Below are 13,103 nucleotides of genomic sequence, written 5' to 3' on the forward strand. Positions count from 1 at the left end.
TTCTGCCTTACCACGGGCTGTCGCCGTCCTTGAAACGGCAATATCAGCCTTCTGTAATGCGTACTTCGAGGCACGTTGGGCAGAATCAACTGCAGCGTCTATTCTTTCTCTGAATTTGGCAGAGCGTATCAGAAACAAATGTTTCTTCTTCTGACTAGTTATTAGTACATTATTTTTATATTTGCCTTCCTCCTTTGTGCCATCCTTAAACGTCGTAACGCCATACCATACTTTTTATTAGCAAACCATTCACCTTCGTACCTGAAAAGTAAATTTAAGTTGATATAACATTGTTCTATTCCCCATTGAAGATGACTATTACTTAAGTCCATCGCTGCGCTCAGAAATACCATAACCGCATCGCTTGTCAATTCTTCCATTCACCCATATAAGTCTCAACCACACTACCATCTAATGTTCGTCTTCCACGATAAAGCTAGCATTGGAATCTGTATGCATTGATCTAGAATGAAACAAAGAGTATTTAGAAACAATTAAAAATTATATGCTAATAATTGCAATGAAGTATTACATACTTGTTTGTCATCCCTGACTGTGAAGACTCTGTGCTGAGCCATGATGCAATCGATGCAGTTGACCGTATGCTTCCGGATCCAGTCCCACGTTTTCTCTAAATCACCTGTACTTCGTTGCTTTCTTATTTTAAGGCCCTGGAAAAAATAGATGAGAATTAAAATAATGGAACAAACTGTTTTTTCTTTTTTTTTTTTAATAAAGCTTTGCATTTTAGAACAACGTGCCCCGGGAGATTTAGACTCCGGGGTAAGTGGCATAAGCCATTACTGGTAAGATGTTTAGGGAATATACAGACTTGATCCCTAGGGACATTTAATCTCATTCTATTTTCTCATATGAGGTTTGTAAAACATCAAAACGAAATTTGTTTGTTCCTAATCAATTTGTTTTTTTAAGTACAAATGTTAAAAAGGGAATCTAGTGTCACCAAACTTTTAAATGATTCTTAAGGCATGGTATTATAAAAAAAACATTACAAACCAAGTTTACAGCGAAGCTTTCAAAATCTGAAACCAAACGTTCGAATCAAATGTACTTCTTTTCACATGAATATGTCATATTTGGGTGCAATGAATCGATTTTGTTTGCATTCGTGCGTTTTTGGAAGGTCTTGCCCCCCTCCAACTACGTCACAAGTTGGCGCCTATGATTGGAATCATTTAATTTTTCACAAGTATTAATCATCATCGCATTGGCTAGTATTCAAACATTTAAACAATCAATATTGCCAAAAGGAATCCTTCACTTATTACGTAGTTAATCATTGAGCTCTGTAAGAAAAATCCACGAAATGCGCAGTGACAATAAAAATCACCAAAAATGTTTATGTTTACTGGAACAATGTAAAAAAAAACAGATTTCTACTAAGGTACCGCGGGGCAAGTGGGTAAATGGGGTAAGTGAAAACAATTCATATATTTTACTGAATATGTGAATTAACGTTTTAAACTCATGCGTAAACCTTTGAGGCCATTGAGTACATTACGATAGGTAAGAAATTTCTGAGATTTTTCAGCGATTTTTGCATAATAGAGCGAAAAATTGTTAACCTGACAACTGTTACTCCGTAACAAGTTGGCGGCGTACAATCTTATTTTAATATTTTCAGTGGAAAAAAGTTGCGGAAAATAATTTCCTGTACCATTTCTTAGTTGTCCTCAGTGACAGTTTCAAACTGCAATAAAGAAAGTTTTAGAATTAATTCGACGTAGACCTAAAAATAACTAAATTTGACGGTGTATAAATTTTCTTATCAGGTGGGGCAAGTGAAAAGTTTATCATTAGAGATTGAATTTGTGTTTTCTCTTTAAGTAGCCAAAAGTAAACATGGTTCGCAATTATCATAGAAAAACATAACGTGCTGATAATTCAAGAAACACTATACTCAAGCGTTAAAAGCTATTAAAAATTATGGAACTTCTCTAAAAGATGTTGCCATACATTACAATATTAATATGTCTACTTCGGGCAGCCAATTAAAAGGAATACGTTGACTGAAAAGTTGCAATATTAGAGAACACACGGAAATCTCGTGGAATGTCTATGTTAAGCTAGTTCAAAACATAAAAATGGGGTATAGGTCTATCCACATAAAAAAGATTCTAAATACGTTATTGAAGGATTCCGTTTGATTTCTCCCGAAGAGTTATCCGACGTCATATCCGACTTCTCAAAAACAAATAACGAGCGGTGGAAATTCTACAGAGCAGAAATGCAATTGCTGTCCTATAATGTAAGAACTAACATTGGAAATGTTGCAGTTATAATGTTGTCGAATCATTTCAACTAACATAACTAAACAGAAGAAAACTCAAGTGAAAAGAATAACATTTTCTTTGTTTACATGTTACTTATGTTATTGTTCATTGGGAAGCCTTAAAAATGTTAAAGCTAATAGAAATCGTGAATATAACTATTTGTTTTTGAATTTATTGTTCCAAACGGTAAACTTTTCACTTGCCCCACTTTTGGTGCAAGTGAAAAGTAAGGAGACATTTTTCAAAAACTTTTTCTGTTTTTTTTTCTTGAATTTTTCATAAAAATCAATTTCAGCATGCTGTTTATATTTGGTGGGGGTCAAGTTAAAAAATATACACGACCTCATTTGTTTCAATTTAAAGTCTCTAGAATTTGAAGAATCTCAACTATGCGAATTCCATTACCCACTTGCCCCACGGTACCTTATATCATATTTTCTTGCACACATGTTTGGATTCGTGCGTAAGGGTGCTTATGTATGTTTATATTTTTTTGTAAACTGTTCGAAAATGTAGTGATTTAAAACAGTTTTTAGGACGTTTTGAGTTGCTGGTATGTGCCTTAACCCTCTCTTTCCCATGGTAGCACAGGTGATCCACCGATTTTCAACGAACGCGGGCTAAACCGATTTGGAACGAGTAGCTCAATAATAATTGGAATAAATTTATACGCTCATCAAACATCGAAATAAGTGACCTAAGAGTCAAGCTATTGAAAAACAATCAACTAACTATTGAAAAACAATCAAATTTTTTTATTGTGGTTTTGAATAATAAGGACTGTTCATTTTATAAAGTGGACACTTTGTTTATGCTATATCTTTTTTATTTATTGATAAAATTGTAATCTGTTTTCTGTGCAACTATTATTCTACAATGCTATGAAAATATAAGATCTTAGAAAATGCTTTTGGTTTGAAGAGCTAAATAGTTTTTTCCAAAAACTCCTAAGAAAAGCTGTTCATCGAAGTTTAACATTATTTTTCGCAAAACAAAAATTCTAATTTTTATGAACAAATTGTATGTTTGTATCCTTTACTATTCTACTAAAGGTATAGCTTAAAAAAAAATCAATTGTATTCCACCATTCTCTGACATTAGGTAACATTAGTGATTTACCTATTTATGGCTAAATTTGCTGATACACCATCCATTCACTCCTAGCAAAAGAGAAAAGTAAAAAGCTTGTTCAAATCTAGTTTGGATTACTAAATAAACTATGTTTGTATAAACGTTTGTAAACGGTTTTCTCCGAATATTTCAATTGGTAATCTTGGAATAACATATTATGAACTTAATATGTGGAAAATAAAATCGATTTTATTACGATTTCCTGTTCCTGTTGTTGTGCTAGAAATATGATATGATTTTAACACAACGTTGCGTTGTATTCTGCATAGCGTACTGGTTATTGCAGTGCAGGCTGAGATCAACGGTCGATCATTGGTTTCGATTCATGGGTTGCACTTCTCCGACATAATATACGTCAGTGCTATCAATGATTCTGGCCAATACCTAATTTTGATAGAACTAACATCAACTTTACAAGTGAGAACAATGTACGTTGGACGTAGACAACAGAACGATTGTTCGATAGAGGGTGTTCTAGAGGAGAAGAACGAGGAGCATCACAGACAAAAGTGGAAGCAGCAGATCCGTTTGTTCGAAGGTTTCATACCGCGAGCAGAAATGTAAAAGTATATGCTCCCATTGCTCGGACTAAGGCAAGGTGATTGAAAGGTGGAAGCAGCACTACGACGAACATTTGAATGGTTATGTGGACACAGATATGGAGTTTCGAGGCAGTGGAGGAAATGACTACGTCGGAATGTTGGACAATAGTAACCAACCAGCTCCCACTTTGAGGGAAGTTTAGGATGCCGTTCTAAAGTAACTAGGCGGTTGTAAAGGATGGTATATGAGTGGAACTCATCAAGCTGGGCCCGGAAGAGTTGGTCGCTTGGCTGTATCGGCTGATAGAATCAGAATCTAGAAGACATAACGCCTCTATAAGTCATTACTGCGTAAAACATTCTAAGGGCTTGTAGATAAGCCATTGAAGGGCGATAGAAGAAAAGAAACAAATAGAGATCTTGGGCGCATACTAATTCGTAAAGCGTAAATGATTGTCATTTTGCTTTATCTAAGATGAATTGAATAATGTAGGGGTACACTCGACACTCAATAGACGTATACAGCGCGAGCGGGGTTATTTTAGCGAAATGGAGCTACATAAATTGTCATCTAAGGTGAAGATGCATCGAAGCCATACCTCAACACGTAAAAAGCACAAATCTAAAGAACCAGAAAATGGTTCATACTGAAAACTTGATGTTGCAGAAAAGTTCAAATAACCATTTCCATTCACATTTGTGCTGTTGATGTTTTTATAGAGGTTGAGCTGATGGCTTTATTGAACTCTTTGTAAAATATCTTCTGGAGTAATATGTACCTTAGAAAAACCTATTACAGTCAGTTCTCTTATTAAACGCAACACATTTTTCTCCCACCACTGTTTCTCAACTTTTTCCATCGAATGATTTTTTAGTTTAAAGTTAAGTTATAATATAAGCTTATAGTCCACAAAAAGTATCATGTAAAAGAACTACAAAACAGTTGAATAATTTTGGTTGGTGTAATGTGGATGGCAGGGTATGGCAGGAAACTTAAGTGAATGACCATATGTATTTTAAAGATTTTTCGATGTATTGCCGTCTAGCATCACCATGTAATGCTTCCTACTCTGAATCAAAGTCTTAGTTCACTTCTATATAACAAATAGCGTTTTGTCATTATAAAAGTTAAGATTAAAGTGTATTGTTAATCAATTAAAAATGTAGTAAAAATATGAACAAATACTTCAAAAATCCATCTCAAACCATGCGAATTATTTTTTTTTCTGCCGCGACGGATATTTTTGGTCCCATACCAACTTTTTCTTGTCTCATTTAGATCTATCAAATGATATAAAAGGCACGGACACCGTCTTCAGCCATTTAGCTGCACAGACTGGAACTTAACACTAGACAACGGACAAGCTTTCTCCAATGGTACAGCCGAGAAACATTCCTGACGAAAAGTTTCAATGGCTGCAGCGGGAATCGAACCCACACCCCATGACGAGATTTGCTCATTGTCTTGACGACACTAACCGTACGGCCACGAAGTCCACAAAAAAAAAGAGATGATAAATTAAACATTTTTTTCATATCATGAAAATATTTTGATGTTTTAAAAAAACTTCAATATTTAACAAAAACGTAGTAGAAGCTTAGAGTGAACGACAATAATTAATTGTTTCCATGTTCAACCAAACTTTTCTTTCTATTCTTTTTATTATGAGTAGGCGTAAAATATAAATTAGAATTGCATATTAATGATGGACAAAGGCTATAAACCCAAAAACGTTTTTTGATTACGTGCGGAATCCCAATCGTGTCAGAGGGCCCATTGACCTCTATAAAAATTCTGAACACAGATCTCAATAGGAATTTCTACGATGAACAACATTGCCGAAGACCGCAAAGAAATCCGATGGTTGTGAAAAAAGTTATTAAGCATAAACTATTCGGAAATTTTGCCCGATTTTGTTATTATTGTTATTCCTTTACGTGTTAATCAACGTCGCCTTGCTAATAGGTTTTCATTGAATAACTTTTTTCACAAGTGTCGGATTGTTTCGCGGTCTTCGGCAATATTCTTCAAAAGTAAGTTTTCTCATAGTAAATCCCATACAAACTTTGAACGGCTGGCGCGTAAATATAGTTTCTCCGATCCAGCTGAAATTTTGCACAGTTGGTATGGGACCTAAATGCAATCCAAAAAGTGGACTGGGCGAGAATCTAAATTTTGTCTCACACTACTGCCCATTCATTCTGCCACTCCTGATGTATTTATTTAATGCAATTATCAATGCTCAATCATTTCCCTCACATTGGAAGCAAGCTCTAGTGACACCTCTGTCGAAAACTTCCACGCCAGGTTCATCAAAAGATTTCAGGCCGATCAGCATTCTGTCTGCAGTATCGAAAGTATTCGAGGAAATTCTTCTCTCTCTCACCGAACATCTTCAGGACGCCAATCCTGCTTCTCTTGCTAAACACCAATCTGGGTACCGTAGATCGCACAGTACGACGTCGCGACGGCGCTGATGGTCCTTATTGATTTTTCATTGGCCTTCAACTGTGTCAAACATGACCTGTTGGAAGAAAAATAAAAAGGGAATTTCGATTCTCGGACTCCGCTTGTAAACTTCTTTCATCGTATCCCGAGCAGAGAAGCCAACGTGTCGTTTTGGGAGGCATCTCTTCGGAACTTCGTATGCTGAATGAAGGGACACCGCAAGGATCGTGCCTCAGTGCATTACTGTTTGCTTTGTACATCAACAGCCTGCCAAACGTCGTAAAATGTGAATACCATCTGTACGCAGACGACCTGCAGATCTACGTTCAATAAACGGCCCAATAAACGAAATCGACAGACTCGTCCAGCTGATTAACGAAGATTGAACTTTGGGCTTTAGCAAACAGGCTGTTTCCGGATCCCAAGAAGACGAAGTCAATAGTCTTCTGTAAAGGGGGTGCCGTAAAACGTGGTAACTTTGATAGTTTTTAGAAGAAAACTTGAATATTTATGCATGCTGTTTCAAAGATTTTAAACGAACAGTAATGAGTTGATCTTATTTCGTAGGTGTTTCTTATTTTTTAAATTTTGATTGCTATTTTTTTATTTGAAGTTCGTCTATATGAACGACAATGGCAGAACTGGTAGTACATACTGTGTGACAACGAAAAATATTTAGAAAGGAGTTTGTTTGTATTTCCTTAACTAAATTTAACAAAGTTCTTTTGAGCAGTTTTGAATATTCTCAATAACTGTACAAAAGAACTTTCAATTTTTGATAAGTCAGAAGTTCGAATCATCAAAATCAAATGTGCAATTTGACATTCTCTAACTTTACATATGTGTCTGCTCAGTACTATCAGATTTATAATGGAAAAGCTGGGGATACTTGATCCCTCAACTAATATACATACATTATATTTGGTCGGTGTTCATACAGACTGAACCAAGTGCTTTTTAAATGTTTAAGGAAAACGTATCCCAGGCATTCCAAATATAAAAATATTCGCATTATTTGCTGTAATAATAGAACGCATATGTTCGATGATACATCAGTATCAAAATAGCATCGAAAAAATCAGAATTGATGAAGTCCTTAACGTATCTTTAGAACGCTAGAAAATTATGTAGTCCGGTCTGTCTGAGCACCCACCATTTATGGCTCAATAAAATTCTAGAGGAAAGTGGGGCAGTTTGGCCACCTTAAGGAAAAGTCGATAAAAGTGCTGAAAATATTATGATTTTTTCGAATGTTTGTATGATTTCCAACAATTTTTAGATGAATACACTAGATCCGCATGATTTCTTTTGTCTTATAAAGCTCACGGATGAATGATTGATTTTTCAAAATTTCTCATTTTTCGAATCGATTTTTTACTGATGGGATGATATGACTGCAAATAATCTCATATAATCTAAAAATTAAATTATTTTGTTACTACAATTGAAAGTTATTAGTATTTATAAATACTCCGTGCAGGAAGATATTATTTTTTAAAAACATTCTAACAGTCAAACATCATAATTAGGTTGTTTAGTGATTAAAAAATCACAGTTTTTTGTAGCTTGATCGAAAGAGCACATCTTTATAAGTGTAACACGATTTTATTGCGCTTTAATATATCAATTTTGATATAATAAATTATTAAAAAAGATTTCGAATCGTCGGCTCAATGACATTTCAATTTACATAATGACAGTTCGTCCCGAAGTAAAATTAGCCGAGGGGTGATTCAAACGCGATTTCTCACTAAATTCAAACGTGTTTTAAAAATAGTTCCAGGGCACGGAAAATTATGAAACTTTGGATTCTGGCTTAGTTTTTAGCGTAGAATCAGAATATGTAAAAAACAGGATACCCCTAAACAAGCCAATACTATGATGAAATTTAAAAGTGTCATTCGAGGCGATATGGGCAGTTTTTTCGAACATCATTTATTTATTTTTATTTGAGTTTTGAACATTGACTTATAACATGCATATTGCTTTATTTCCTCACCAGCTTTGGGGTTGCATGTTATTTCAGATGAAATTTAAAGAATTTATGCAGTTTTAAGGGGGTGCTCATTCCACCCCATTGGCCAAACCGCCCCGGCTACCCCTATATGGAAACTTCTAATTTATTGGAATTGTTATACTTGTAGCAACAAAACATTTTATAAATAATTAATTCGCTTGAATTCTATGCATTGGACAAAAGGTGAGATGGAGACTTGATCATTTCATAAAACATTATTTACTTGAAAAATTGGACAATCTTACATTTTTGAACAAGTATATCTCATGTATGGTTTGAATAATATGAAAACATGTTCGGAATTCAATAGCCCTTTCTTTGGGATATGTGTTCAGAAGGAGATCAAGAGTCACCAAACTTTTCTTAAAGCCTCATATGACAAGTCATTGAATAAATGAAATTACCCTATTTAATCGTCTAACAGATTTTTTTTAATCATTTCGTAATTTATGATCATGCAAAACATGTTTAATGGAGAGACTGTGCAGAAATCACATCAAAAATGTATTTCCCTGAAAGTTGTAGCCCCATTTAGAAGAAGGAAGCAAGTCTGTCTCCACTACCGATTATGTGTACCTCATTATTTACGTTTATAGGAAGCTGGATCCTATTCATGGCACATTTAATACACTTCGGCAGTGGGGTTTACTGAGCTAATTTTTGGCCAAAATATGCGTTGTATTAAAGTGCTTCTTATTACAAAGTTTTAGACAATTCGGCCGAGAATAACCCCCCATGCCAAAGTGAATCATGGGAGTGCCCAAGTAGCTCTGCACCCTATTAGCTTTGAGCAAAGCGTAGTGTTCTTTTGAGATTTTACCCAGTTATTGACTGAAGGCTTTCTTTGCCAATTGACCATTTTTACATGTGTATAACGACAGGTACAAAGATATTCTATGTCCAAGGAAGTCGTGAAAAGCTATTCAATTAATAACTGCAGAAATGTTCAGTGTAGGATATGTTCCAATTAAGGCGTAACACCAGAAAGACGAATAATAAAATGAAGATACAAACCGATAATAATCCCTTTTTGGTTTTCTCCACTAAACTATTTCGTCTTGCTGGTGGTTCATCTGATTTTGCTTTTAGCACGAAACCTCCTCGTGCGTCATCTATCCTATGACTGCGCTTTTCCACAGGATCTGGAGTAGGTGCTTGATTATTGCCGCCTTCATTACTTCGTAACGATGTCATAGATGCTCGTATAGATTTTGTACGAAAACGTGCAGCCATTCCGAATGGAGCCGATGTTCGTACACCGTATCCATGACGCATTCCACGTAACCATTGGCCCTGGTAACTTCCTAAAAAAATAAATTTATCAATTTCCTATTATAGTATAATTGACCGAATCGACTAACCTCCATCTGCATACGTTTCTGAGCCATATCCATCCTGTAAACCATTGGCCCATGTACCTTCATATCTTGCCGTTGACGATACACTTTGCCTCACGCCATATCTACCTTTAAAGCCTTGTGTCCATTCACCTCTGTATATCCATCTGCCTCGAGTTTCAACACCCAGGCCATGTCTTTTTCCATTTTGCCAGTGTCCTTCGTATGAAGATCCGCTAAAATGAAGAATTATGACAAATTAGGTAATTTATCTTTTGGTATCCAACATGAAAATACTTGTAATTGCGGTGATAAAATTTAATTACATAATTATAATAGAAATATGGAATATTCAATACCACTTCGTTGAGTTCAAACCTTTTTCATAAGCAACCTGGTTTATACGCCAAACTATCCAAACAAACACTAGATAAAACGGAGGTGCTACTTTTCCTCGAATGTCGTTTCATCTCCTTATAAAGCCTGTCCACGTTAAATTTCGGACACCCAAATAATGGCAGCAAAAAAAAGTTACTCATAATTCAACAAAAACAATTGTTTATTTCAGAATAAAAGAGTTATATCTACAAAATAAACAGTTGACAAGGATGTTAATCCTTCTTCCCAACTGACTTCTGACTTCCCAACTTTGCGAGCCACATTTCGCACAGAAAGATTGGGATTTTTCTCAATAATGGCTACCACCTTCTTATCCATTTGTCGGGAGCATACTTTTCGATTTGTTCCACTTCTAACCTTCCGATCCACAGCCAAGCGCTGGTCAAATGATTTTCAAACACTAAATACCGTACTTTTCGGTAGCTTTAGTTTTTTGGCAAGATCGCGTACCGATAAATTCGGATTTTGCTGCCGTTCAAACAAAATGCGTTTGCGCACTTCCACTTGATTGAACGCCATTTCAGTGAATGTTACGATAATGTAAACATGTTGTACCACGAAATAAAGTGGAGAGTTTCAGCTGTCATATAAGTGAAACGTTTCAGCAATCCGTGAAATAATTCAAAACCTACACTGAAAAATAAGTGTCCGAAATTTATCGTGGACAGGCTTTATTGATTGCTTATCATTCTTTCTGATTCACCATTCTGATACTGAACACAATTCTGACACCTTTGCTGCCGTGAATCGCAAGTCAGTCCCATCTGCATTTTCGTTAAAATGGAGTTGAGTTCAGTTTTCAACATATTTTCCAATGCTCTTTCAGCTGCCCTAACGAGATAATAAGATTTGTTCGGAAAAAGTAGGAAAAACAGCAATTCAAATTGTCCCATAATGAAAAGTAACCGCATATCAGTCCCACCACAGATTTCCGCATCGTGTAACCCAAAAATTAACCGTGTTTTGATACTCCTTATATTTTTCTCAGAAAGCTATCGTAATGAAAAGCAAATTGTGAAAATTTCATTAATATGGGATAATAATGGGACATGTTCCAATCCTCTAGAAGTTTTTGAATGTTCGTATGGAAAACGAGTTTGGAAACTTCACACCCCATTTTCTCAATGCCTACTTTTTACAGATGGGACTGACTTGCGATACACGGCAGTTTGTGAACTGAATCACTTTTCTGGGAAATGGCATTCTGAGAAAAGGGGGTGTCCGGCCATTTGGCCGAACGCCGTTTGGCCGAATGCCGTTTGGCCGAACGCCATTTGGCCAAATGCCATTTGGCCGAACGGGTCATTTGGCCGAATGCCGTTTGGCCGAATCACGAAAAAAAAATTGCTTCATTCATCAATAGTAGACTGGCCCAGCTCAGTATGGGAGAAAAATAAAGTTGTATGATTCCACGGGGCACCCCCCAGGATTGTTTCTTGGGGTTCGAGGAAGCTTTTCTGAAAAAATCAGCTCATTTGGTCGTTCCGTGAGCTGGCGCATTTGAATTGAAGTTAATATGGGATTTTTAGCTCAAACATATGAGCAACAGCACATCATCTACTGTTTGGTTCAGGAAAATTGATGATCGCGTTCAATTGGACCCAGAATGTCAAAAACACTACTTGATGTAATAGCGAAGAATATTGTAGAAGATTGTATCATGATCAAAATTAATAAAGTTGGTGTTTTAATCATCTGAAGTATATCATGCAATACTGCTTGTATTTCTTCAACATAGCTTGGAGGTAGCCACTAAGCGCATCATAGCCACCTATGACGCTGGGCGAGCTGAGGCACATGTCGCATGCATATAAGTGACTGTACGGGAGTGCTGATCTAAGCCTTACTTTCAGCAATCGAAAGAGTAATGAAAATGAGATTAAATCCAGATACAACCTTCTGCAATTATGTTCATTAGGGTATCAACTAGTGTATTTCTCATTCTGGGCTTATTTGAACGCGAACAATTAGTATACGGAACGAAACAGTGACATAGGATCAATTTCCAATATATTTCAGACGAATATCCCATACAAACTTCAAATCGAATGCGCCAGCTGGTGGAGGAACCAATTGAGTTGAAATTTTGAGAGAGCGTTTTTCTTACCCTAAGGCTCATATCTAGAGGGTGCCCCGTTGAGTTATACAACTTTTTTGTTTAAGGGCCAGTCTAATCAATAGTGTGGCCCAATAACTAATCAGGTAGTTCATTTGTTGATTTTGATAATGTGGCCGAACGTCATATTTGTCGCTATATCAGTGCTCCAAGAGAATAATTAAAACGATCCGTTAATTCAGGACGACGTCTCGAACTCGTGTCAAGACTCTAAGTCGTTTCTGGATTACCAACGGTGTGCTAGGTTTACTCCTGATTGATTTTCATCAGAATTTTTTCCTTCTTTTAAACATAGGCTATTCTTTCGATTTATACTGGTTCCATAACTATTGGCAATAATAAATCTTATATTTTTTTTGGGAATTTTACCTTCTTTAAATTATCGGCAGTTCTTTGTAGTTATACTGATATAATATTTTTTTTGCATTACACTTGCTTTAATTTTTATAAGAGATTTATCCTTCTTTTGATCATAGGCTGTTCTTTCATATTTGAATATTTTTCATAGTTTATTGGAATTATGGCTTACAATACGCTCATAAAGAATCTTATTAAATACATCTTATTTAAGATTTCATTCTCCTCCAAGATTAACTCTGCACCGTTACTTTCGTATATCAATAAATCGAACGATTCAGTTAACGTCAAATAGGCTCACTGTTTCTCCGTCGAGAAAAGAAGAAGCCAAAACTCGTGTTTGCTAGAACTATGAATAAAATCGCTTAAAAGGGAAGGTGTGCCGGTATTCGCCATGTTCCAGTTCTTCGCCACCCCGGATTATATACCATTTTACAACATATATGGTTGCCAATTGTTTA

The 13,103-nt window shown here is 35.9% G+C and overlaps 1 protein-coding gene across 1 annotated transcript in view; it reads right to left on the reverse strand.

The window, feature by feature from the left end:
* The window catches only part of LOC5574375 (junctophilin-3), a 51,355-nt gene that overhangs the window by 539 nt on the left and 37,713 nt on the right, over positions 1–13,103 (reverse strand). The window contains 9 exon segments of the mRNA XM_021844393.1: positions 3–227; positions 230–261; positions 323–369; positions 371–417; positions 420–463; positions 537–628; positions 630–671; positions 9,448–9,737; positions 9,795–10,006. Coding sequence (XP_021700085.1) covers positions 3–227; positions 230–261; positions 323–369; positions 371–417; positions 420–463; positions 537–628; positions 630–671; positions 9,448–9,737; positions 9,795–10,006 — 1,031 coding nt within the window.

This window comes from Aedes aegypti, chromosome 2 (genome assembly GCF_002204515.2).
Source record: "Aedes aegypti strain LVP_AGWG chromosome 2, AaegL5.0 Primary Assembly, whole genome shotgun sequence".
In the NCBI taxonomy this organism is placed as follows: domain Eukaryota; kingdom Metazoa; phylum Arthropoda; class Insecta; order Diptera; family Culicidae; genus Aedes; species Aedes aegypti.